This window comes from Pleurodeles waltl, chromosome 2_2, assembly GCF_031143425.1.
Source record: "Pleurodeles waltl isolate 20211129_DDA chromosome 2_2, aPleWal1.hap1.20221129, whole genome shotgun sequence".
Classification (NCBI taxonomy): Eukaryota; Metazoa; Chordata; class Amphibia; order Caudata; family Salamandridae; genus Pleurodeles; species Pleurodeles waltl.
This window is the reverse complement of record NC_090439.1, coordinates 885,138,122-885,162,189: the sequence shown is the minus strand read 5'-3', so window position 1 is coordinate 885,162,189 and position 24,068 is coordinate 885,138,122. Positions and strand designations below refer to the sequence as shown.

Below are 24,068 nucleotides of genomic sequence, written 5' to 3'. Positions count from 1 at the left end.
AAGGAAAAGACAGGACATGTTTGAACAGCTTGCTACTTTATATTAAACTAGACAACTCTACAGAGCTGCGTGTGACATTCTGCACTTCAGTGGAACCGGAGAGTGTGCTACTTGCTGAGGTTCCCTGACCGTGGACGGTTTCTGGCAATGAAATGCAGAGTCAAGGCCTGTACCAAGCAGCCCGCAGGACATGACAATAAACCAGCAGTATGTTGTCTGATGAGAAGGACTCCTGAGTGGATAGACTGGGGCAGCCCTCAAGCACTCTCAGAGGCGTCATGGTTTCCTCTACAGTCAGACTGGCTAGAAGTGATTTTGCTGCGAGGGTGCTATGCTAACCAGCATTTCAAATGCTAGACAACTAATGTGTACATAATTTGTTGGGTACCCACGTGTCATCAGAAGAACTATCTAAAATGTTTAGGTATAGCATTAGCCTTTTGATGTTACCAAAATGATAATACACATACTCCTAGGGGCTTTTAGCCAACCCTCTGCATCCATTGGTCTGTTGTTTCATTCACATTTCTCTCGCGACCACTACAGCATACAGCATGGACACTCGGTGAGCCCATTTCAGCCAGTAGCTAATTTTACTGCGAGTGATTGCATTTATATACTGATGAGGGCCTTTCATCTCTCCTAAAAAAGAGTATTGCAATACTGTGCCAAAACAAAACACGACTGACAAAGCCCAAATGTCTGAAAGAATTTGTCAGATCTATTGATGTTGCCAATGCTTGCTTTCTGTTCTGGTTGTGTAGAAAGAGCATCATTCACATTAACCGAAGGACATGCGCTAAAGTGAGGCGGTGCAAATAACCCCAAACTAACGACTAATTTGAAGAATCCTGTTGGCTATTGCTTTGCTAGTAAATAAATAAACATTTTACACAGTAATATTTTGAAAGTCAGCATACTTAGTTTAATTAAATTTACTGCCCTCAATGTTATATAAGGTTTCGGTCATTGGATAAAGTATTTATCTTACATAAAACACTGGCAAAATAAACAGAACATCTGTACCTTAATAGGATATTTTACACTAATGTTTGAATTAATGCATGGGTGTTCCTGAGTTGGATTTTTTTTCCATTACAATTGTGCTTATGATGTATAGTTCTTTATAAGTTCCTGTACAAAGTTACATTTTATTATTTTATATACAACAAATACATTCCACAAAGACAAACAATGAAATCTACTGCATCTCCACAGAATATCATCAGGCTCTTGCATGATGTCACATTCTGTTCTCTTTATTCAGAAAATAACAGTTTGAGACATCACTCAAACACTCAAGCAGACATCAATGTTTTCTCAGTGTAAGTCTATGGGGAATATACACAACATCGTGATAGCAAACTAAAAACAAAAAGTTTGTTAAAAATAATAAAAAATCAATAAAACATTATTTAAACTACAATAAGAAAGACTGGGCATTTAAATGGGATTACGTTAGATAGGCGGTAATGCTAAGGTTGATTTTCCAAGATACCAACCTTGGTAGATGGTGTGCCTCATAGCAAATGGCACTGCTGTGTCCCTGTTACCAATGGAAAACACCTGATAACTATGTCAGGAATGTATTAGTTGGGCTTCCCACTAGCTTGTATACTGCTAATCAAAGATGATCCTCTTTTGTAGGACCCTTTTCGTTTCCTCTACAAAGCAGAGAAGAGGCTCCATTTTGTAGATCTTCCTCTACGACTAAGAAATGTCAGTGGATTGTGGGGGGGTTCGGTGCAGCCAGACTCATTGCAGTCTGCAGCTCCCAACTTTCCAGGTTAGCCATCCCAGGGTCGAACTGTTGCCTAAGAAAAACAATTTCTTAGTTTGTGTGTAGAGTTTCATCTACCTAAAATCGAGTAGAAATTACATGAAAAAGTGTAATGAAGTCACAAGATGTTTTTTGGAATGCGATACGAAACTTTCTCTACCTTTACAGGTATCTTCCTGAAGGACACTAATGGCTATGCCACTAATCATTAAGCTCAGGTGAAATTTAAATTAGGATTGCAATTTTTTTTTAATTTCATGTTTCACTTGTTACGGGAAAGTCAAACAATTATGCTGTTACGCCACGTCATAAAATTATGCCACAGTTTGTGGCCAAATTGTAATGCGGGGGCAGTGTGAACAACCAGAACGTGAGCAGTATTTGTTTTACATGAAATGTCTTCTCATACCAAAAATTGATGCAAGCACGTATTTGGGGCTAAAATATAGCTCTGAATAATGGATTTGCATTTTGTGTAATTACGTGTATTTTAAAGTAATCTTGCCGGAATTTCGCATAATTACGCGCTGGTAAATTATACGAATTTTGTACACCACTGCTAATCGTATCGGAAACCCTCCCAGAAGAGCTTGAAATGTACCGTTTATCTGAGCATACCCCATCATTCACCTTAGAGTCCATCACTGACCGCATCATATACGGAGCGAGATTCATTAGTTGTTTAGTATACCACTGTGGTACCCAGTGAGATGATTTCTGAGAGTAATAGTGATTAATGTATATATGTCAGTATGTCTTATTTGATATTAAGTGCAATGTTATCAATATAAGCGAGCAGGGTTGCTTTAATAAAGGTCATGTGACTTCTTAACTAGCAAATTTGGAGGGTATTGCAGTTGTAAATCAATGCAAGTTTTCCCTTCAGTTCCTTTTTGATTTCAAATACATTTTTTCATAAATTTCATACAAGTAGAGGATGTACACGCTGTTGAAAAATGAGTTGTAAATTGCTGTCGCATCTCAGTTTTTCAAGGGTTGCTGCCCTTTTCAATAGGACACGACACTGAACCATCAGACATTCCATGTTTTCTGCATCAAGTTCACCCTGAAAATCAGCATTCCTTAAATAAGTTATAGTGGTAAAAATAATAACTAATATTCATCTATTAGTTGAGTGCTCCACGAGCTTCCTTGTAATTACAAGACAGCCTGCCAAAAAGAACACTTTCTTAAGTGGCAGCTAGAATTTAAAGCAAGTACCTAAATAAATCGAACCCTCTAAAGAGCAAAGTGGCAGAGGTCAAATATATTATTGCACACTGTACACATTTTATACATTCCTAGAACTGTACTTTGGTTATTTACAAGTGGCATTTTAACTGAGTGTCTTGAGTGTCCTCACTGCCATGTGGTAAATGTGAAAAAAACACATCCGCCATATATAATGTAGTACAGAGAACTGTACGATTGCATTGCCTGTAGTTATTGCTAAGAGATGAATACATTCTGAAGTGTTTACTTAATACGCTGATAAAAAAGTTCCACCTTAAATTGTGAGGTCTAGGGTGGAAATCCTGTCCCAAGGTATTTACACAGCGAAGAATGATGTGCATTAAATATGGCCTTAAACACGAAGGATTCCCAGTGTCCGGTTCTAGACACATGATGTTGATGCAGTCAAGTCAATATATCCGGATTGGCAAATAAGTATTAAACAAAAAAGGAAGTAGTTTCCCCAGGGTAGGCACATCTTTCTAGTTGGCTTCGCGCAGGTCAACACTAGGTGTTTGATTGACGCCGCCAAGAATTTGTGCGCTCCGGAGCATTCTTCCTCTTGTTGCCTCAGACATGAAATGCAGTGACTCTTCGAATGCTGCGAAGGATGTACCTCAGGCTAGATTTCCGTAAGTGTGATCTTAAGGCCATCCAATAGACTCTCGACGCTGAGTATGAAAGTATCTTCATTGGAGTAGTGCTCAATAATGTTGTCATCCATGTTTACCAAGATACTGGTGAAAATGTGAAAATACTGAAATTAGTATGGTGATATCCCAAATTAAATATTCAAACAAAATGCTGAACAATACAACATACCATAACCGTTCATTCATAGCAGGCCATACAGTACGCCAAACAAGCCCAAGCTGCAGATCTCCTTCCTGATCAAGGATCTAGATTTCCATGTGGACTAATGGCCCCTAACCCCAATCTATACCACTCATAGAACCATACAACCAATATTAACTAGATACTGCACACAACAGTCAAATGAAGAAAAGTATATCAAAGAGCTTTTCTGAAATTGTGATGGAAGGTAGAACACAAGAGCAGGAGTCAACAATTTCCGTAGATATCATAATTCCATCTCGATATTTTTCTAGTAGGGGGTGGTGTGGTTCCTGGACTACACACGTCTCTATTACTATTATACTATTGGCTATTATTATAGATATTATTACTATTACACTATTATATCATTTACATTAATGTATGATTGTCATAGACCACATGCAGAATAGATTTATCCAATTATCAAGCCATTCCATCCAGTCATGGCTCGCTTCGCTCATAGGGAGCGGGGCGGGTGCGGCACATGGAGGGGTGGGGTCAAAATTTTATTTAAAAAAATAAAGAAATGAACACTTACCTTTTTGCCGCCGCGCTCCGTTCCTCTCCTCTGCTGGCTGCAGGCAGGCACAGGCTCCAAGCCTGCCTTGCAGCCAATCCTGACGCTGCTCAAAGCAGCATCACAATTGGCTGGGAGCGCCCAGCCAGGGCACTCCCAGGCAGACTGGGACCCTGTGCAGGTTCTCTCCAGCCCGGCAACTGTGTTGTGGGCTGGAGAAAGCCAACACTCATGTGTGTCTGGCCGGCCCGAGACGGCTGGCCAAACATGCATGCACAGTGAGGGGGAGTGCTGTGCACTCCCCCTCACTGCTCCTCATCCCAGATGCCCTGACCCTTTCACTACGAGGGGATAATAAACTATGTTTATTATCCCCTTGTAAAGTTTTGCAGCTTCTGGTGCTGGCCTAACGGAGGAGCCGCCCCTTATTCCGTCAATAGATTACAAAGCACCACAAACCACTCAGCTCATTCTTGTTGTATTCATCTCTCTATTTGAGTAATCTGGGGTGCAATATAATATAACAAAAACAATAAATCTGAGTTACAAGCAGTGCTTAAGGTGTGCTTGCTGTTTCCGGTGCTGAGCACCAGCACTTATTTTTGCGGGCCGGGGCTTACTCTTCTGCCTAAAGCATTCACTGCAAGCTCTTGTAGCAAAATACACATATGTGAAAGACGGGGGGAAAAGAAAAGCGAAAAAACGTCCCAAAGTTAGAAAGCAGAAAGCTGCGAGAGTGAGCTGGAGGGGCAGGGTGTGTCTGTAAATAGATTAAAGAGGCCCGAGATATCTTCAAGGTTACTCTGCCTCGGTATTCCGTGTTCGCACATTTAATTGCAGCAACAGCGTGTTTCAGAGGAGAGCTGTGAGCACCGGCACCTTTTTATTTACAAATGAAGCACTGATTACAAGTATGGTGTTGTAAACATTGCCATGTATGTGGACCCCTTATCATTGTTACCTTGAGAATGTCAAATTCACCTGACAGCCCCATGTCACAGTCGATGCCTGGGTCTTTGGGGGTTTCCCTCCTCTTCGTCACCAGTATGGTTCTCACAGGATAAGGGAGCACCATCGGAATTGGTAACTCGAGCTAGCACTTATCCATATGGCCTTTACGCAGGGGAGCAGACAGGATGACCAGCCTTGTCACTGATATGATGCAGGGCATGTGTGTTTTAGACTTCCGAGCTGTGAGTGGAAGGTAGTGGAAATGCAGAAGGTCATGTGACGGATAGCAACAAGGTCCCCTGCTGGCACGCATGGACACAAACCAGTACAAAAGGGCCTACCACTTTTCACTCCTGCTGCTATATCTGAAAGAGAAGGGTATACCACACATTCAAAGGTTTCTCTCTAGAACTCTTCCCCCTTTTGACGAATGGGCATTCAAATCTTCTTTCGCCTTACGATGGGAACAGGCAGGCTGAACAATGACAATCATTAACAGGAATGGTGGTGAAGTGTACCCAGTCTCCTGGAATGGCTTCCCCATTAATAGAGAGAGACAGGGCTGGTGCAGCCAATGCATATTTGCATCAGACCTTTCTTCACCTGCACACCACTTCTGCCCCACCAACTCAAGGGAATACCTAAGATCTATTGTGGACACTGCCAGACAAAGATAGCTCTAGTTTTGTCACATCACAGCTGCTGGGGTGATTAGGGCAAGGGGGCAGGTGATGCACCTCAGTATTATACAAGCTCTGTACACCACTACATATTTTATTTACTTAGCAACTTGTCCCAAGACACAATATGGAAGAACATAACCCTCTCAGTTCAGGCAAGGAAGAGGGTTTTATTTGTTGTCCAGCCGACCCCGTCTGCATTGGTTTCTTCAGACACCATTTCTTCATATGGCAGCACCACCACATTTCAGGTCACACTGAGCAGACACAGGATGAGCTTGACCAAACCTGGTGTAATGTGGAAGGGAGGACCCCATAGCCTACCAGCTGAGTTGCCTGGGTAGGTGTGAGTGAGGGGTAGGCCATGTTCGTAAAAGGTGAGCTATAATGACTAGGGAGGTAGGGCAGGCACTAGATCCCTTTTGCTTTCCTAGATCAGGTGGAGGAGTTTGGGTGTGGGATGTATGTGGGTTGTGGGCTGTGACCACACTGTTGATCCCACATGGTCACAGGTGTTCCATGAGAACATCATATCGACTGGAACTTCCTTTACCTCTCAGAGATTGGCTAGGCAGAAGTGACAGTCTCTCTGATGTGATACAGGTAACCTTTGAAAGCTCTCTGCTGCTATCTGTAAGGAGCTCTGATGAAGAGGCACTTACAGCTGGGGATCGTCTGTTCAGTTCTGGATGCTCTTAATCTATTGGCACAATGTCTGATGAGGAATGGACACTTCTCAGCCTGGAAAGGAACACCTGCCGTTATACAGCTCTTTAACTCAGAGACCACTGGATGTATGATTTCCAGTTGATCCTGTACTACCAGTGTCTGTTGACACATAACTTTAGGCCAGAATCTACCTATATAAACTGTATGCTGCTTCAATACTTTTCAAAGTTTGTTGGGAGTCTCAGTGCATTATGTAGCCTTTTTCCTGGGGAGGAAAGAGGTTTCTCATCTGACCTTGGATCAGGAGAAGGATTTCAAAACAGCTGGGCTGTTTGACTATTTATTATGCAATTTATATCATGAATCATCACTGCCAAATGGTAATTTACCCTTTTTAGGCTGCAGACTATTTTTGCTTTTTTTCTGAGCAGAGCACTGAGCTATAATTGCTGGATTTGAGACCAAGTTTTAAACTTGAACAAACGTTCAGCCCAATAACTGAACACTGTTACAAGTCCAATAATTCCAAGACCTTGGGTGGATGTAGGTAGAACTGAGGTAGTCAGTTTACCTGGTTTTACCTAGTTTTAAACCACCCAGCTTTGGTATACCACCCATTCTGACTCAAACGGCAACCTCGGCAATGAACAGGGCATTGGATCTCTTGCACAGAGCTGCTTCTTTGCCACTTTAGATTCCAGAATTCCAGAATGCATGTATTGGTATTTATACAGCGCAAACTTACCCATGAAGAAACGGAGTGTTGTAGCTTACATGAGGGTTTAGGAAATGATCATGTACTAAAGCGGGGATTCCACAAATACATCGTACACACATTTAGGTATAGGGAGATTTTGTGATTTGCTCAGAATCACATGATGTAGAGTCTCGCATCCAGACTGGGATTTAATCCTGAGACTCCAGGCTCCAAAGGCAGCAGCTTCAGCCACTAGACTACATCTCCTTCCAGTAGTCCTTGCTGTCCTTTGCATTCTACCCACTCACAGACCTGGGGAGCTGCATACTTCTCTGTGGTGTAACAGAGGTCATCCTTTCATATGACTGTGATGCTTCACCACCTCCTACAGTTCCTGTGTTCAGCAAATTGCTGTGAGTACATGCATACAACCAATGGCAACTGTGACAAGTCTCAACCTTTACAAGCCTGTTGTTTTAGAATACACACTTTGGTTGGGCTTAAGGACTATTTTACAGCAACAGGTAATCGCTTTACTGGGCCCCAAATGTATATGTTTGTCTAACCTAGTTTTTACTTTAGTAGGTATATCCCAGTTTCATCTTGGCACAGTAAAAGTAAAAGAAAAGGGCTAGGGAAGGTCAGTTAACAGAAGAGGTAGGTTTTTTCACCTTGTCTGAAACAGAGAAAGATAAGGGATTTGCTGAAGCTCAATGGGATGGTTGTTCCACAGTATAGGGCCTAAGGGACACAGAAGGACCACCTACCAGTATCAGTATTATGAAGCCAGCGGACCAGCAAGGATAACATACCACTTAACCTAACCCATCTGTTCGAGGATCTAGTGGGGAAGCCTCGAAGAAAACGTTTTGGATAATTATTAAAGGTTTAGTGGGCAATACAGAGAGCCCTAAATTGAATTATGCTCTTGGCCAGGTGATAGTGCAGGTGTGACACAGAAAGATGGTGAAGCTTCCTAAAGCGAGCCATAAAACAAACTGCTTTGTTTTGTATTCTCTGAAGTTTGGCAATTTGTTAGTCTATGAGACTGAGGTATAGGTTGTTGCCACAGCCAAGGCTTGAGACTTGGGCTCATAATTATACTTTTTGATGCAAATCAGTGCTTGGGCAGATCTGCGTCAAAAAGTTTACTGCCGGCTAACGCCATTCCAACGCACCAGCTGGGTGCCTTATTTATGGAATGACTTTAGCCGGCGCTGCGGCCTGGTTAGCGTCAAAATAAATGACTCAAACTGGGCAGCGGAGGTGGAGGGAAGACAGGGGGTTGTGCGTCAAAGAATGGTGCAAGTCAGGTTAGAGTCAAAAATACTGGCTCTAACCTGACTTGCGCCATTTTTTTATGCACAACCCCCATGTAAAAGACTCCTGTCTTATCAAAGACAGGAGTCATGCCCCCCTGCCCAATGGCCATGCCCAGGGGACTGCTTTCTCCTGGGCATGGCCATTGGGCACAGTGGCATGTAGGGGAGCCCAAGTTAGGCCCCCCATGACACTTAAAAAAATATATATATACTTACCTGCACTTACCTGCACTCCCCATGGATGGGTCCCCCCATCCATGGGTGTCCTCCAGAGGTGGGCGAAGGTGGCAGGGGGTGACCCTGGGTGCAGGGAAGGGCACCTGTGGACTGCTTCCATGGTCTCCCACCATGGAAATGAGCCCACAGGTCTCTTAATGCCTGCCCTCACCCAGGCGTAAAAAAAACGGCGCAAATGAGGCTGGGCGCCATTTTTTAAGGCCTGCCTCCTCCTGTGCGTCATTTTGACGCCGGAGGATAAATAAGGCGCACATGGGGTATGAAACTGAGTTGTGAAATTGGTTGTGATCAATATATGACACTGGTTGATAAGGAAAACTCTGGACCAACTCCCCAAAGGCATGGACATGGATATTAAAAAACATGGCAAAAATTGTGGACTTCGGGCACCCCGCAGGTATTATGATACTATTTAGACAGAAAAGCAAGGCAGACCGAGGGCCTGATTCAGATATTGACAGACCAGTGACTTCGTCACAAGTGTGATGGATATCCCATTCTCCAAAATCTAAATCCCATACTATATAATAGGATTTACATTTTGGTGGACGGGATATCCGTCACCATTGTGACGGAGTAACTGGTCCACCAATATCTAAATCAGGCTCTAGGTCTGGTATAAGAGAAAGAATGTAACGGAGTGCAGTGCTGACCCCATGAAGCCAATCACTTTAAGTCAGTTGATGAGAACAGAGAAGCCCACTGTGTTGAAAGCCACATAGAGGGCAAGCCTCATGACGCCTGCTGGGGCACCTGAATCCCAGGTAAAAGGGAGTCAAGAGCTATCACTAAGGCAGTCTCAGTACTGCCAAATTGTGTTTCAACAAGGAGTTCAAGCTTTTGTAGCCTAGTCCATGATCTTAGTATGGGTGGAAGAAGGGTGACGTTTCTGAAAGTTTTCATCTCCTATGGATCATGGCCAGTTTTTTTCAGCAGCAGGTTAACAATTCTTTTCTTGGAGAATTGGGAAGCAGTACCATCGAGAAAACGCTATCAGTGTTAAGGGTGGCACTGGTGTTACTGACTGTTCTGTTAGGGAACTCCTTACACCAAGGTTTACGTGGCTACAGCAATGATCCTAAAGAAAGGGAGATAACAATGCATGAGTGCTGATGCTGGATTTCTTCTTGTTGATAAAAATCAATGGGGCTGTTTCGATCAAGAGCCATGACTTTGTGCAAATGGGCCAAGATGCCTCAATGTCACCATTGCCTTCTGCAGGACTTATCTCGTGAAGAAGGCTGTAACCAGTTTGTACTTCATGTAAGATCTACATTTAGCTTGTCCGCTTTTATGGAGACAGTAAGGTTATAGTTCTACGTATGGTCTCAAGCTGAAATATTCAAGTAAAACAACGAAGTAGAGTGACCACTGATCATGCCTGTTTGCATGCTCAAAACACACCACCTCAAACCAAAGACTACTGTTGTTTTACCTATTAAATCTGAAACATGAACCAATAAATACAAACACCTGTAACCTTAAATTAATGCTTAAGTTAGTGTGATAGCAAAAGGACATAATGGAAGCAAAATGAAAACAAGCATTGGCAAATCCAATAGGTCTTGCCAATGCAAGAGTTATTGACTTTGCTAATCTGTTTTAGCTGTGTTGTACAACAGTGTGTCTGCTGTTCAACATGGCTAAAAGTTAGTGGTATGTAGGAGAATGACCCAGATTGGAGTGGCAAAAGTGGAGTGGTGAAGAGTGGAGTATAGTCTTGTAGAGTATTGTGGAGTGTCATGGAGTAAAGTGGAGGGGCATAGAGTAGAATAAAGTGATGTAGAGTGTTGTAGAGTGAAGTTTCATAGAGGGGCATAGAGCAGGGTATCATGGAGTGGCTCAAATCTTTCCTCAGGAATAGGAGGGGTCTCTAATTGGCAGATTTATACACCCTTGTCTAAATAGGGACTACAATCCTAGTCATGGTAATTCACACACAATCCAAATTATCCTGTGTCCATCCTCTGGTAGCTTGGCACTGAGCAGTCAGGCTTAACTTAGAAGGCAATGTGTAAAGTATTTGTGCAATAAATCACACAGTAACACAGTGAAAACACCACCAAAATACACCACACAGGTTTAAAAAAATATATGTAATTTATCTGGTTAAATTAAAGTGAAAACGATAAAGACTCAATATGGACAAGTTGAGATATCACTTTTGCAATATTAAAAAAGAGTCTTAAATCTTAGAAATGAACAGTTGTCTCTTGTTTGCATAAAGTACCTGGTTTGCGTCAAAAATAACACGCACAGAGACCGCAGAGAAGGAGATGTGTGGAAAAATAGGGTGCATGTTGGATTTTCTGGCACGGCACAGACTATGCGTTATTTATTTCCACACTGCAAGGTGCTTTGCATTGATTTCCGGCACGCAGTCTTGGTTCCTCACTGCGATGCGGGGATCTTTGTGATGCCCAGGGATGATGGGGTAAATCCTGGGTGTAAAGGAAGAAGTCACAGGCATTGCATCGATCCGGTAGGCAATGTGTCAAATTTTCTATTGCACGGTAGGTGCTGCATCGATTCTTCACTTGGGAAGTCGGGCTGCGTTGTTCCGGTTTGGCAGTGCGTCAATCCGGTAGGCTGTGCGTCGAATTTCCGGCTGCAAGATGGGCGCTGTGTCGATCCTTCACTAGGGAAGTCAGGGTGCATCATTCCAGCTCAGCTGTGCGGCGATTTCTCAGTCGCAAAACAGCTGTGCATCATTTCCGGCAGGCTGTGCATCGATTTTCAGCGCACAAGGAGTTTCCTAAAGATATGAAGTCTCTTTGGCTCTGAAACTTCAGAAAACAGGAGGCAAGCTCAATCCAACCCCTTGGAGAGCACTTCCCAACAAAGTCAGAGGGCAGCAGTGAAACAGCAGGGCAGCAGTCCTTATCAGCAAAGCAGTCCAGATGAGTCCTTTGGGCAGCCAGGCAGTTCCTCTTGACGTGTTGCAGATTCAGGTCCAGAAGTGGCTGAGTTTGTGGGGTCAGAGACCCAATTTATACACCCAAAGAAGTGGGGGAGACTTCAAAGAGTGGTTTTGAAGTGCACAAGTTCCCCTTTCAGTAGAGGTCTGTCTTCCACGGTCCCATTAGTGGGTTTGGCAGTCCACTGTGTGAGGGCAGGCTACTAGCCTTTGAAATGTGTCAGGCCCCTCCACCCTTCCAGCCGAGGAAGACTCACTCAGTATGCAGATGAGTTAAGGTGTGACTGAGTCTCCTGTGTTTGTGGTTGTCTGGGTGAAAAGCACAGATCAGGGTATCATGGAGTGGCTCCAATCATTCCTCAGGAATAGGACATTTCAGGTTTTTGCAGGTCTTTTATCGGGAGGTTGTAGTTCCAGCACCTTTCCACCGAATTGTTGTTCCACCTTATTCAATTTATATATGTGTTCATTGTCTGATATCATCCTTGCCTTTGGGATATCTATTATATCCTATACGGATGATACCCAACTGGTATTCGCTCTCTCCCACAGTCAGGATACCAGTTCCCCGAATCGTGGCCCTTGTCTATAGGTGGTTGCCAACTGGATGAATAGTTTGTCCTTGAAATTAAATGGGGACTAAACTGAACTAATTATTCTTGGCATTTCCCCAAATTCATATATGAGTTTGGGATGGCCAAGCTGCCTGGGCAGCCCACCCACCCCCAGGATGGTTATAAAAAAGTTTGGGGATTTGGCTAGACAAATCCTTGACTATGGAGACTCAAGTTACAAAGTTAGCTGCAACTTGTCATGGGATCCTCAGGATGCTTAGGAAAATCTTACATCTGCTTCCCTCTCCGTCTAAAAGAATTGTGTTCCAGACACCTATTCTATCAATCCTGGACTCCGGAAACTCACTATACCTAGGAGCTCCAAAATCAGTAGTAAGAAAATTACAGTTAGTACAGAATGCTGCCGCAAGAATTCCCTACAACACGAGGCACGAGTCAGCCCAGAAAGCTGTATCTTCTCTTCATTGGTTCTCAGTGGCTCAGAGGATTACATTTAAAGACATCTGTAGATCCCAAAAAGCTTTCCTCTACAAAGGTCCTGAGATCACCCAACATTTGATAGTTCCTTATACACCTTAAAGAATTCTGCGATCCACCACTGCCTGCCGGCCTGTGATTCTGGCTATTAAAAAAGCCAGAATTGTGGGTCAGTATTTCAGATTTAATTCTACAAAACTCTTCCTTTCCACAAACGTCTAAAAACTTGGCTTTTCTAATGTCTCCCCTAATCCTCGTTGGCCATTTGCGTTGCACTAATTAGCACCAGGATGCATCCGAGCATCTGTACACTCTATAGGGGCTACATGGATGGATAGATAGGTAGAGTGGAGTAGAGAGGTAGAGTGGAGTGGCGTGGAGTGGAGAGGTGTAGAGTGGAGTGGCATAACCTACACTGAAGTGGCATAGAGTGGAGTTGAGTGGTGAATAGTGACACAGAATAGAGCACAGTGTTGTAGAGTGGGTTGCAGTAGAGTGGGGTAAAGTGTCATAGAGTGGAGTGGAGTATAGTGTTACAGAGTAGAGTAGAGTGAAGGGGGTATTGTTGAGGGGTGTAGAGCTGAGGGACATAGTGTAGAGTAAAGTGTAGAATAGAGTCAGTTACATAGAGTGGAGTGCCATATAGTGGATTAAAGTGTCAGAGTGGAGTAGAGTGGAGTAAAGTGGCATGGAGTGCCGTAGACAGGATGGTCAGAGAGTGGAGTGGCATGGAGTGTCAGAGTGGAGTAGAGTAGAGTGGCCTAGTGTGGCATAGATTGACGTGGAGTGTCATGTCGTAGAGTGGAGTGGCTTACAGTGGAGAGGCCTAGAGTGAAGCAGAGTGTTGTACAGTAGAGTGGAGTGGTGTAGAGTGGAACAGTGTGGAGTATGCATTCTGTGGTAGTGCACTGCCATTGCAGACAACACATTTGCAATTGAAATGACAATTACATTTGTAAATACACTTTTACTGATAAAACTATACAACACACAAACGATAATGTGTAGAAATGGCATTACCTACATACTGATTTGTTTTGATTGTATTAAAATATTTGTTTCCACCATACTTCCAAATTACAAAAAAGTGCTTCATTTGTGCTTTCAAAATTCCGATATATTCTGAAATATTTGCACAGTTCATTTACAGGCATTTAAATGTTATTGTGTGTTAGAAAAAAAAACTTTTCTTTTCCAGTACCTGACAAGATTGTCTCATAAATCCTTTCACTTTGAAGTCAGAGAAATGAAAGTACAGACAAGCTCCCTCAGAAGCAGAGCCTGGCATTTCACTTATGTCTTTGAACACACAGCAAATCTGACTAGATAAGAACAAAATGTAAAACCCTGTTTACCTAAAGCAAAGGCTCATGGAAGACTATAAGGAGTGATGCTGAAGAAAGGTTGCTCCACTGGAGCATCGAAGACATACTGGACAGCCTAAAACAAATTAAGCCAGCAAAGGTGAATTACAAACCACAAAGCCAATGGTAAGCAATGGGCGGAAGTTTCAGAATGCCACAAGATGTTTTTTTCACAACCTTTAACCTAAAAAGACCCATTGTGACTTAATAAAAAGAAAGCATAAAGTAAGAAAGAATTATAAAATGGCAAATGCTGCAGTGATACTGAGAGAAGGTATCTGACTAGGGAGTCTATACTAATGCCCTGATATTAAGCTAAAAATACAATGTGAAATACACAACTTACAAAACGTACCCATGTGAGTCTATGTGTTACACACGTTTCTGCATATATACATGCCTGTTGTCCCTAAATCTAACTGAGTGGAGTCTGAACATTGCAGGGATTCTGTAATGGTGGAGTAACGAAATTAGGGCCAGATGTAGCAAAGGGTTTTACCCATTCTGTGTGTATGGGAAAATGTGTTCGTACATATGGCCCTTAGTGAAATATTAAAAATATTTTTCTGTTTTCCATGTCATTAAATATATTTTGTCACGAAAAGTATTTTCTTCTTATAGTACATATCTTCGATGAGAATGAGGAAAAGTGATGTAAGTTCCCAAATTTCATGCACACATTAGCCTTGATCATTTAGGTGTAAGTTTAGAAGCGCAGATAAACGCTTTACAAATAAATGTTTATGAATACCGAAACATATAATCATATGGATGGGTGCCACATTTGCAATAAATTAGTCGGGCTGTTCCCTAATCACGCCCTTGGGAACAGACACTTCTACTCCTCAGTAGAGCACAGCCTCAGCAGCACACCAGTAGGTGGAACTGCTGCATTATACACGCAGATGTTTCTGGTGTCTGCATCACCACTCCATATGGTATGCGTAAGCTGATATTTTCTCATGCCTAAGTCTCACTTGTATAGGCAAAAGCTTTGCAAATCAGATTCTGACACCCTGTGATAAGCTCCATTTCCCTTTTTTGAAACCATTATTTTAATTTCACTTTATTGCAACGATGAACTGATTGTATCTTCCTGCGGGCCATGCCCCTGTTCAGCACTTTCTTGCTCTCAACCTAAGTTTGTGCTCTACAAATACCAACCCATACACATACATAAGGACATTGTTATTATGAAATATTTATTAATAACTTGTATATATGCTCTTCTTACCCCTTTTTACTTTTCTTGTAAAGCTTTACACTTTTTTCCACTGGAATACCGTATTTATCGGATATCTGAAATCACAGAATAAAACATTGCATTGTTAGTGGTGCAACAGCAAAAGCAAGGAATCTCAACAGCACCAGATGCCTATTTTCGTTTGTTACTAAAATATGTATTGGCTACGAGATTTTGCATTGATATTGTCATGCATGACAGTTGGGAAAGATGGAACACAGCATGAAAGTCCAACCAGAAGTAAATTGCAACTGGTTCAAAACAGACCAGCCAGGTCTATACACATTAACAGAAAAATAAGCGTTAGATGCTTGATAAAAGTACCTGTTTGCCACGTAGGTAGGAGCTAGGCGAGCATACAGCCTTGCACACTCTATGGTATAGGGTCGGTTTATTTGTAACCCACCCAACCAGGATCTTAAACAGATTAGACAATAAGGATGATTCACGTTCTGTTTCGAAACGTAAACGTGCAGGTCACTGCTTCATTGGTTGAATTCTTTATATTTATGTTTTATGTTTAAGCTGTTCAAATAATTCGTAATTTTTCTTGGTCTCTCCACGGTTTTTTGGTAACTTTTAAAAACAGATCTTAGGCTGTGGTTAGAATGACAGAAGAAACAGATAGGAATAAGAATAAACTAAACATGAAATCAACTAATGGCACATATTGAATACACTCTTACTTATACAAAAATGAATTGAATAAGAACTGCTACAGAGTGAATAGAACAGGTGCGTCTTTTGGATTTCAAAGTATCCAGTAGTGGGATGCTAGTGGAAAACAGTGGAAAAATAACTTAACTGCATCTTTGGATTCCTCCGCTCCTCAAGGATGCCCTCGCAAAGCCAGCAGTACACAGTGCCTCTAAGGTGTTGTCAACACTTGTGCTACAATCTGAATTTTAACCCATACATGATCTCCACGTCCTCTACAACATTTTTAATTTGCGTACGACATAGCGGTCCGTTGTGGACCCGGCACTGAGAATCCTTTTGGTGCAGGGTTTTTCCTTTTCAGACCACCACCTTGGGCTACTGGTGAAGAGGGCCCCTGCTGCAGTGTGAGGTTTTTATTTTGTGAATGGTGAACATTTCGCATGCCAAACTGACGTCACGTCTGAAAGTAAAAACTGAAAGTGCTCCAACTATTTGCACTTTGTGCTAATTTTAGGGGCACAGCTCAGCCTTTCAAGCACCAATTACAATGGAAGAGCCGCTGTAGGAAATGGGAGACTCTCGTCTTCCCAGTGGTACTTCTCGCTACTGGATCCCTGACATGGTGATCCTCAAGCAGCTATGCACCCACTCCACAACTAGATAATTTCTCTTGGGGACAGGGGCATATTTCTGCCACATGATCTGGGACTATATCAGTCGTTCTGCCTCCTGGGGCAGATTCACTGATTTATCACCAATCTGCTTTCCCTAGGGATGTAGATAGCCCACTAGTTATACATAATTATACAACAGCACTGTGGGAAAGCATCAGGGTGGTGCCCCCCACACCCCTGAATCCCTGATAGTCTTTCTCTCCCTTGGCTGGGCAGTCTGAGGGCTCCAGCAATTTGCAGAATCAGGATGGCATAAAGCCTCCTAGATCACAAGGGAAAAATAAGAAAAATACAGGAATGGGCCGGCCCGTCCTAGCATCAGTCTTCCTCCATATTCCTGGCCCCAACACAATTTTTCTGCCCCTGAGATTGAGCATTCTGAGGGAGAAAAGTGTTGGCATCCATGTAAGCCTCATCCCCTTGGGCTCTCACTATAGTTTTGAGAAGTATATGAGGTTTGATAGGTTTATTTAGGTGCAGCCATAGCTTGGGCCAGCAGGCAACTACTACCACAAACACATACCGAATCCAAACATCATTTTCTCTCATCACATGGTGAGATTTTTAGCCCTTTCCTGCCCCTTATGATAGGCCCATACACACATGAGGGTACAGTTTTGTTTGGGTTAACTTTCAGAATATACAGTCGTAGGACATTTGTTATTAAAGATGGTATATGTTCATTTTTTCTATATTTTTGACTTCCAATTGTAAGTCAGTGAGCATAAAAACACATTTGTTTTAAAAAATGCCTTCCACATATCCTGGCATTATGGATAACCAAATATCTCACAATCCTAAACTCAGATTCTTGAGTACATTTACAAAAAATGCATAGCTTTCCTTCATACCCACAGTAGATTCCTTATGGATTTATGCATAGTTAGCACACACTGGAAAAGTATTTTAAGCTGCAGCTTGGTTGATGGCCCCAGTATGGTACGTTTAGGATAACTGAAAAAACAATATATTTCTGCAGCCAGAGAAGTCTACCAGAAGTAATGGTGTATTACTTTACTAGATTGAACTTTAATACAAAAAATACTAATTAAAATATTGCCACCAGCTTCTTGTTTTTCCAGCTGACATTTATTCTATTCTATTATTTTAATGATTCTTTATTTTAAAAAACAACCTTAAAGTATTTACATAAATGACCTTATTCAGAATTTTAACTAGTTTCATAAAATGGTATAGGTTTCTGGGTTCACCCAGAGAGTTCAAATCTCGTTTCGCTATTAATTGAAAGTAGGTATGAATAGCAAAAATAGGAAATATTGTCCACCGCTTAGAAAAGTGCAAAAGATTACAGTGAACAAAAAATGTTTTGCCCTATTTCTGAAAATGTACGGCAGTAAACCATCTGTTGATCTAATTTTTAGAAAAACAAGCTAAATATTGCCACATTTTTGCTATTTACTCATGGTTAATTTCTCAGCCACCTCCAGGGTAAATCGAGGATACATCACAGTGACACATTGAAAAAACATGTCACATTTTCTGTATTCCAAGCTTCACTCACACTCAAGCCTCTTCGCCCCATTTTAACTGCCCTTTGTGGCCGAGAACTCAAAGTTCACTATGCCACTGACTTCCTTCTTTCTCCCATCCAATGCAGAAACTACAGTTTCTCAGCTGGAAACCAAACTTAGTTCCTCTTGCACAAAGTGTCCTGGGATACGTATCACATCTCTTACCCTAGAACCTCTTCCACATTCAATGTTATGCCACGTGTTTTTGTATAGTGTTTCCTTGGTCTCTTGGCACATTTAGGTTCTTGGTGGTAGTCTGACATCTCAATGATGAGGAGGTTGGGTTAGGAATCCAACTTTCCACTGCTGGAGTAATTTATTTATTAACTTCTAAAGCACATGCATACTCAGAGGCTTCATGGTATAGTGAGTTTGAAAGAGTGGGCGCAAACTGTGCAACAAATATTTTTGGCACATTCTATTTATGAATGAGTATTGTCACAAATGTCCATTCAGAGAGGGTAAAAAAGACGACCTGCCTAATGAATACTAATTAGGCATGATGCAATTTGAATCCACTTGTGAATAGCAGTGATTCAGGGAATCTAGCCTGTACAGAACAGCAATCCACTATTCTTGCATCTGTTTTTTTAAACTACACAATGTCCATTAATGTTTCCCATTTGGAACCTACTAAGGGGACAGGCAGTGGTCTAATCTGAGGTGGCGTGTAGGGAAAAAGAACAATGGGTTGGACTATTAGACCAAGTGATTGCCAGTAGACAAACTTATTTCAAGCATTTTTCTCATCACCTTTTGTGTGTTTGATGTAATACCCTAAGTAGCCAAGGGTGTGCCCAGATGCGTATCCCTTGCTCACTGTGCCAGTGGAACCAAGCTACAGCGACTGAAGAGGCCCAATCAAACTAAAAAAAAGTCTGTGATTGCTTGTGTTCCGGTTCAGGGCTGACCCAGCTTGGCAGTTTGGGCTGGACTGTTCCTGTTACAGCAGGACTAGGACTGACTTACATGTGACTGGGTCTAATCTGAGGTGGCATGGTGGGCAAAATAACATTAGGTTGAAATTCTAGTCCAAGGAAATGGCAGTGGTTCGACTTATTGCAAGCACTCCTCACATCACCTTATGTGTGTTTATTGGACCATTGTCTGGTGCCCACTGAGACTCCTCAACATAATTCCCAAAGGGAAAGATGTTCCATTTGTGAATACAGCCCCACTTCTTTTGAAGAATTTGTTTCTGATTAATAATTTTCCACCATAATAGAGATTGAAAAGTGCTGAACCATTGTATTGTGACTCTTTGATAGGAGGGGCACCCCTTTCAGGGCCTCTCCTATTCACAAATCAGAATGGGACACAAACTCCTTTTAAGAGACAGAAAGATTTTTCAGTTGGAAAAAGGGCTTTCGTACATTGTGAAAAGGTATTTTGGAGTCGCAAACCCAGGTTTTGAGACTGAAAACACCTGTGTATATAAGCCCCTTAATTATTTATATTGACATAATGGGATGTTAGGGCTGGTAGAAGTTAATTCATTCCATTGTGTGATGTGGATGCATGGTTTGAACCGGCTGATATTTGATTACTTCAGCAGGTCAAATGCGTAAAACAGAAGTGGCTGCATACTAGATATTTTGTTCTGCAAGGAGGGCCGGGTGAAAACTGGGAGCAAACTGTCTTCCTCCCTGCTGATCGTCTATAGTGTGAACATTGACTTGAAGGACAAAAAATATTGATTTAGATTTTGAGACACATCTGACCATTCTTAAATATGTGACCATGTTTCTATGAATTGGGGACCATGGGCCAGACGTATCAAAGATCCGTTTTGCATTTCTTAAATAGCGAATTTTAAGAAATCGCTATTTAAGAAATGCAAAATGGGATGTATGAAATTTACGATTGGGTAATAGGGATTTCTTAAAATTCGCAATCGCTATTACCGAATCACAATTAGAGAATGCAACTCCATTCATTCCTATGGGCCTGTTGGCCCATAGGTGCAAATGGTTTTGCATTTCCCAATTTGCGAATTCCAGTTAGGAATTCGCAAATTAGGTAATGCAAACCTCAGGGTGCTGGGCGTCTAAGGCCCCCTCTGATGCACCCCAAAAAAATATTTATGGACATGGGAAGCACACACATGCCCTAGGGGCATGTGTGCGCTACATGTTATTTTTAAAAATGCATTTATAATGCATTTTTAAAAATTGCACATGCTTACCACCAAATTGCATTTGGTGGTAATTGCATTTCCTAAATGCCCAATTCGCATTTAGGAAATGCTTGATACATGTGCTTTGGAAAATCGCAAATAGGAATTCCCTATTTGCTATTTCCTATTTAGAAAATCACAATTTGCGATTCTCTAAATGGGGTCGCAATTTTAAGGAATCGCTATTTTAGCGATTCCTTAAAATTGCACAGCGAACGCCTTTCATACATCTTGAAAGGCATTTTTGCATTCACAAAACGGCCGAACTTTTGCCATTCGCACCGTTTGCTAATGCAAAATTGCTTGATACATCTGGCCCCATGTCTCTAGGAACACACAAAGCAAGGCTGAGAGGGAAGCAGAGGGCAAGGACTTACACACATTGCTTTGGTGCACGATATCAAACCAGACTTCCCTAACGGAGCACCCTCACTGGCACCACCATAGCGCATTCATAAAGACCACAGCACTAAGAAACTGTACAAATAGCACATGTTGCTCTTGCCATGTGAGGGCAACAAGTATGAAATGCATCTTAGCAGGAATGAGTGTGAAGAATATATTACTCCATGAGCCAGAACGTTTTCTGTTGTACTATCACATTATGTTGAGATTATTATATCCACAAAAAACTTGTGGCCAAAACATTTATTACCAAAATGTCAAGAAGGTAAGTCAATTTAGTATAGCGTCATTATACTTTCCATGTTTTACCATGAAGAAAAATATGTATTCAAGGTATGCAGACGTGGAGCTAAGAATAGTAAATCTATACATATCTCTCTACACTTACCTTCAAAATATTTTGGTTCTCAATATTTAGGCCACACTATTCTGAATGACGATATTTCTGTCCTGGGCACACATTATATTTTATCTACACCTCGTTAATATAGCAGTATTTTGGGGGGATATCCGACAATAAAAAAGCTAATCCTAAAACCTTGAGCCCCTTTACTCCCTCTGGAGATATTTTACCAATAAAAGAAGGAATATTGATGTTTTTCTACAATGCACACAAAATCTGAATGAGAAAGCCACTGATTTGCGTTATCAAAGCTCAAAGTAAAGAGGGTTCCTGCTATGCTGCACTCCCGCTGAGCACAGACACTGCACCTGGCAGCATGAGAGCCCTGACCTGACCTGCCATTACACAAATTAAAGCCTGATTAAGGTGCACTGCTGTGTTAAATTTGTCCCTTGTGACTGCCAACATAATTCCTGCAGAAGAAGCAGTATCAAAGCAGATAAAGCATTGTTGACACAAAGGGAACTCTTCCCTCCCCCACTGGACAGCAATAAAATGCAACATTGTCCGCACAACCAATTAAGTGCGTTTTTTCCAACAAATAACGCACCGATCAGTTTACTTTCTTTATTATTTGTGGCTGAACAGTAAAGACAGTAAAGACAGTAATTTACTGGAGGCATTTATTTGCAGTTTTGCGGAACCCAATTATCAAAAGGGTCGAATTACTTTTCCTGGTATAACACCGACTGACAAGTTATTAAAGTCTGAACAGATACCTACAGGTAGTCAGTCTGTAATACAAAAAATACTTCTAGGCCAAGAAAGACGACTCTCAATATTCACATGTTCAGGGTTGTACAGAAGCTCTGTAGCATGCACTGACTGGTGGTCATATGAGGTAAGAGCAGGCTCTTCAGATGGAGCATACGTTTGTGAGCAAACAGCATAGGGAGGGGGCTCACGTTTCTGTATGCTTTCAGAACATGTGCAGGCGCTACGCCGCCACTATTTCAGGTTGAGCCATTAGGAATGAATACTACCACATTGCGTGATAGAAATCGAGATGCTGCTTCGAACGTGATAAACCAGACTACAAACAAGCCTCATAGACACGAATGGCTCAAGCAACTGTAATGTGTATGAGATTGTGCAAACATGGCTTTTGACAATCATTGAGAAAGCTGGGAGTCAAGCACAGATGGAGAGCGAAACACGTGTCATCTCATTTAGGAGCTCATCACCTGTTTAATTAGTAGCTACCGGAGCCAATATTTTTGTTAGTCAAAAGCTAAAATAATGAAGAATGTATCTTCATTTCCAGAGAACACGTGGAAATAATGAAATAAGAGAAACACTAAATAAATATATCTGACTTTTCTCAAACACGAAATGTTCAAAGGAATGGAACAGCATTCAAACAGACAGCTGTATTGGAAGGCCAGTCCTAAAGGAGTTTAGCCAGCACCCACAAATGAACTTTGTATAACAAAATATTCTTTGTTGTTCCGGTCTAATATGTCAGTTAAGGGTCCTTCTTTCATCGATGTATAAGACTTCTAGGTTTATACTAGGGCCACCCAGGCATCAAGGGTGCTGACAGTGTGCCATAGAAAACACCCACTTGGTAACAGGACACAGGGAGTGCGTGTTCATAAACAAATGTAATTTTTTTATGTGTAGAAAAAAGTTAACTGTGAAATGCCACGTTCCTGAACATCCTGCCTGTATATTTGTTTAGGACTCCGATTATCGGCCGATGTAGAATTAAGGGCAAGTGTAGCCCAGGAAAGTTACAATATTCGTGTTGCATGTCCCCTCGCATAGCCCTGGCAATTTCAGGAATCCGTCTGCCAGTTGGAGATCTCCGAAGTAAGGAAACGTACAACTCTGCAAACTTGGTTTCCCTACTTTTTTGTTAATTAGACCCATAATTAACTTACAGGCAAGAAGAGGACCAGCCTGAAAGTAATATAAACCAGTCCTGCCGTGGTCCACCTGAAAGTGACAGACTCAAGTAGTATAAATGTCAATCAACCAAAAGGGTGTGTAATAGTCAGCCAATGGTAGCCTGCATTGGGTGAATGTTCTCATGGTCTAGTCTCTACTGTCTGACCAAGTTGGATGTGTGCAGCTGAGCACCTAGGTGATCTAGGCTCCAGCTTGCCAGGAACCCGCCTGGCTTTCTTAAATCCTTGAATAAATGTTGACAGTGTATGCACCATGCTAGGCCAAGAAGGAGGACAAGGCAAAGGGGCCACATCAACAGATGAGGTCTAAATCTCCTTACTGCTGTCCAAGTCACAGAAACACTCTCGGCCTCTGGAATGAGGGATGCTCCTTGGGGTGAAGGTAGACTGGAGCAAGCACCTGGAGCAACTCAGGGGTACCCATCTTTGTGCAAAATCAAGTTATGATAAGTATGGCAGAGTAAATCACCCACTGTCCAGCCACAAAACACTATGGCCCAGATTTATTTAAAAGTGGTGCAGCGCAGTGGTGCACCAAAAATAGCAGTCCACACTGTGCCACTTTTGAAACAAAGGGATGTGCCATATTTAGAGGAATATGGCGCACCCCTGCATTTCCCCCTGCTCCCGCGCTGAATTAAACTGCCTGCGCTAACGCCGGCATCCTTGTACCATAGTGCAAGGGTGTCTGCGGAGAGGGGATAGATTGTTTATGTGCAGGAAGGTGTGCCTGCACATAAACAATCACCCATGGCATTTTGTTCTTTCTATGTGTGCTGCAGAATGCAGCACACATGAAAAAAGCAAAA

General features: G+C 42.0%; 1 protein-coding gene across 1 annotated transcript in view; it reads right to left on the bottom strand.

The window, feature by feature from the left end:
* Window positions 1–900: 900 nt before the first annotated feature.
* The window catches only part of GRHL2 (grainyhead like transcription factor 2), a 494,191-nt gene continuing 471,023 nt past the window's right edge, over window positions 901–24,068 (bottom strand). The window contains exons 15-16 of the mRNA XM_069220568.1: window positions 15,491–15,555; window positions 901–3,750 (exon numbers count right to left, since the gene is read on the bottom strand). Of these exons, the coding sequence (XP_069076669.1) occupies window positions 3,636–3,750; window positions 15,491–15,555 (180 nt within the window). The 3' untranslated portion in view covers window positions 901–3,635. The remainder of the gene's footprint in view (window positions 3,751–15,490; window positions 15,556–24,068) is intronic.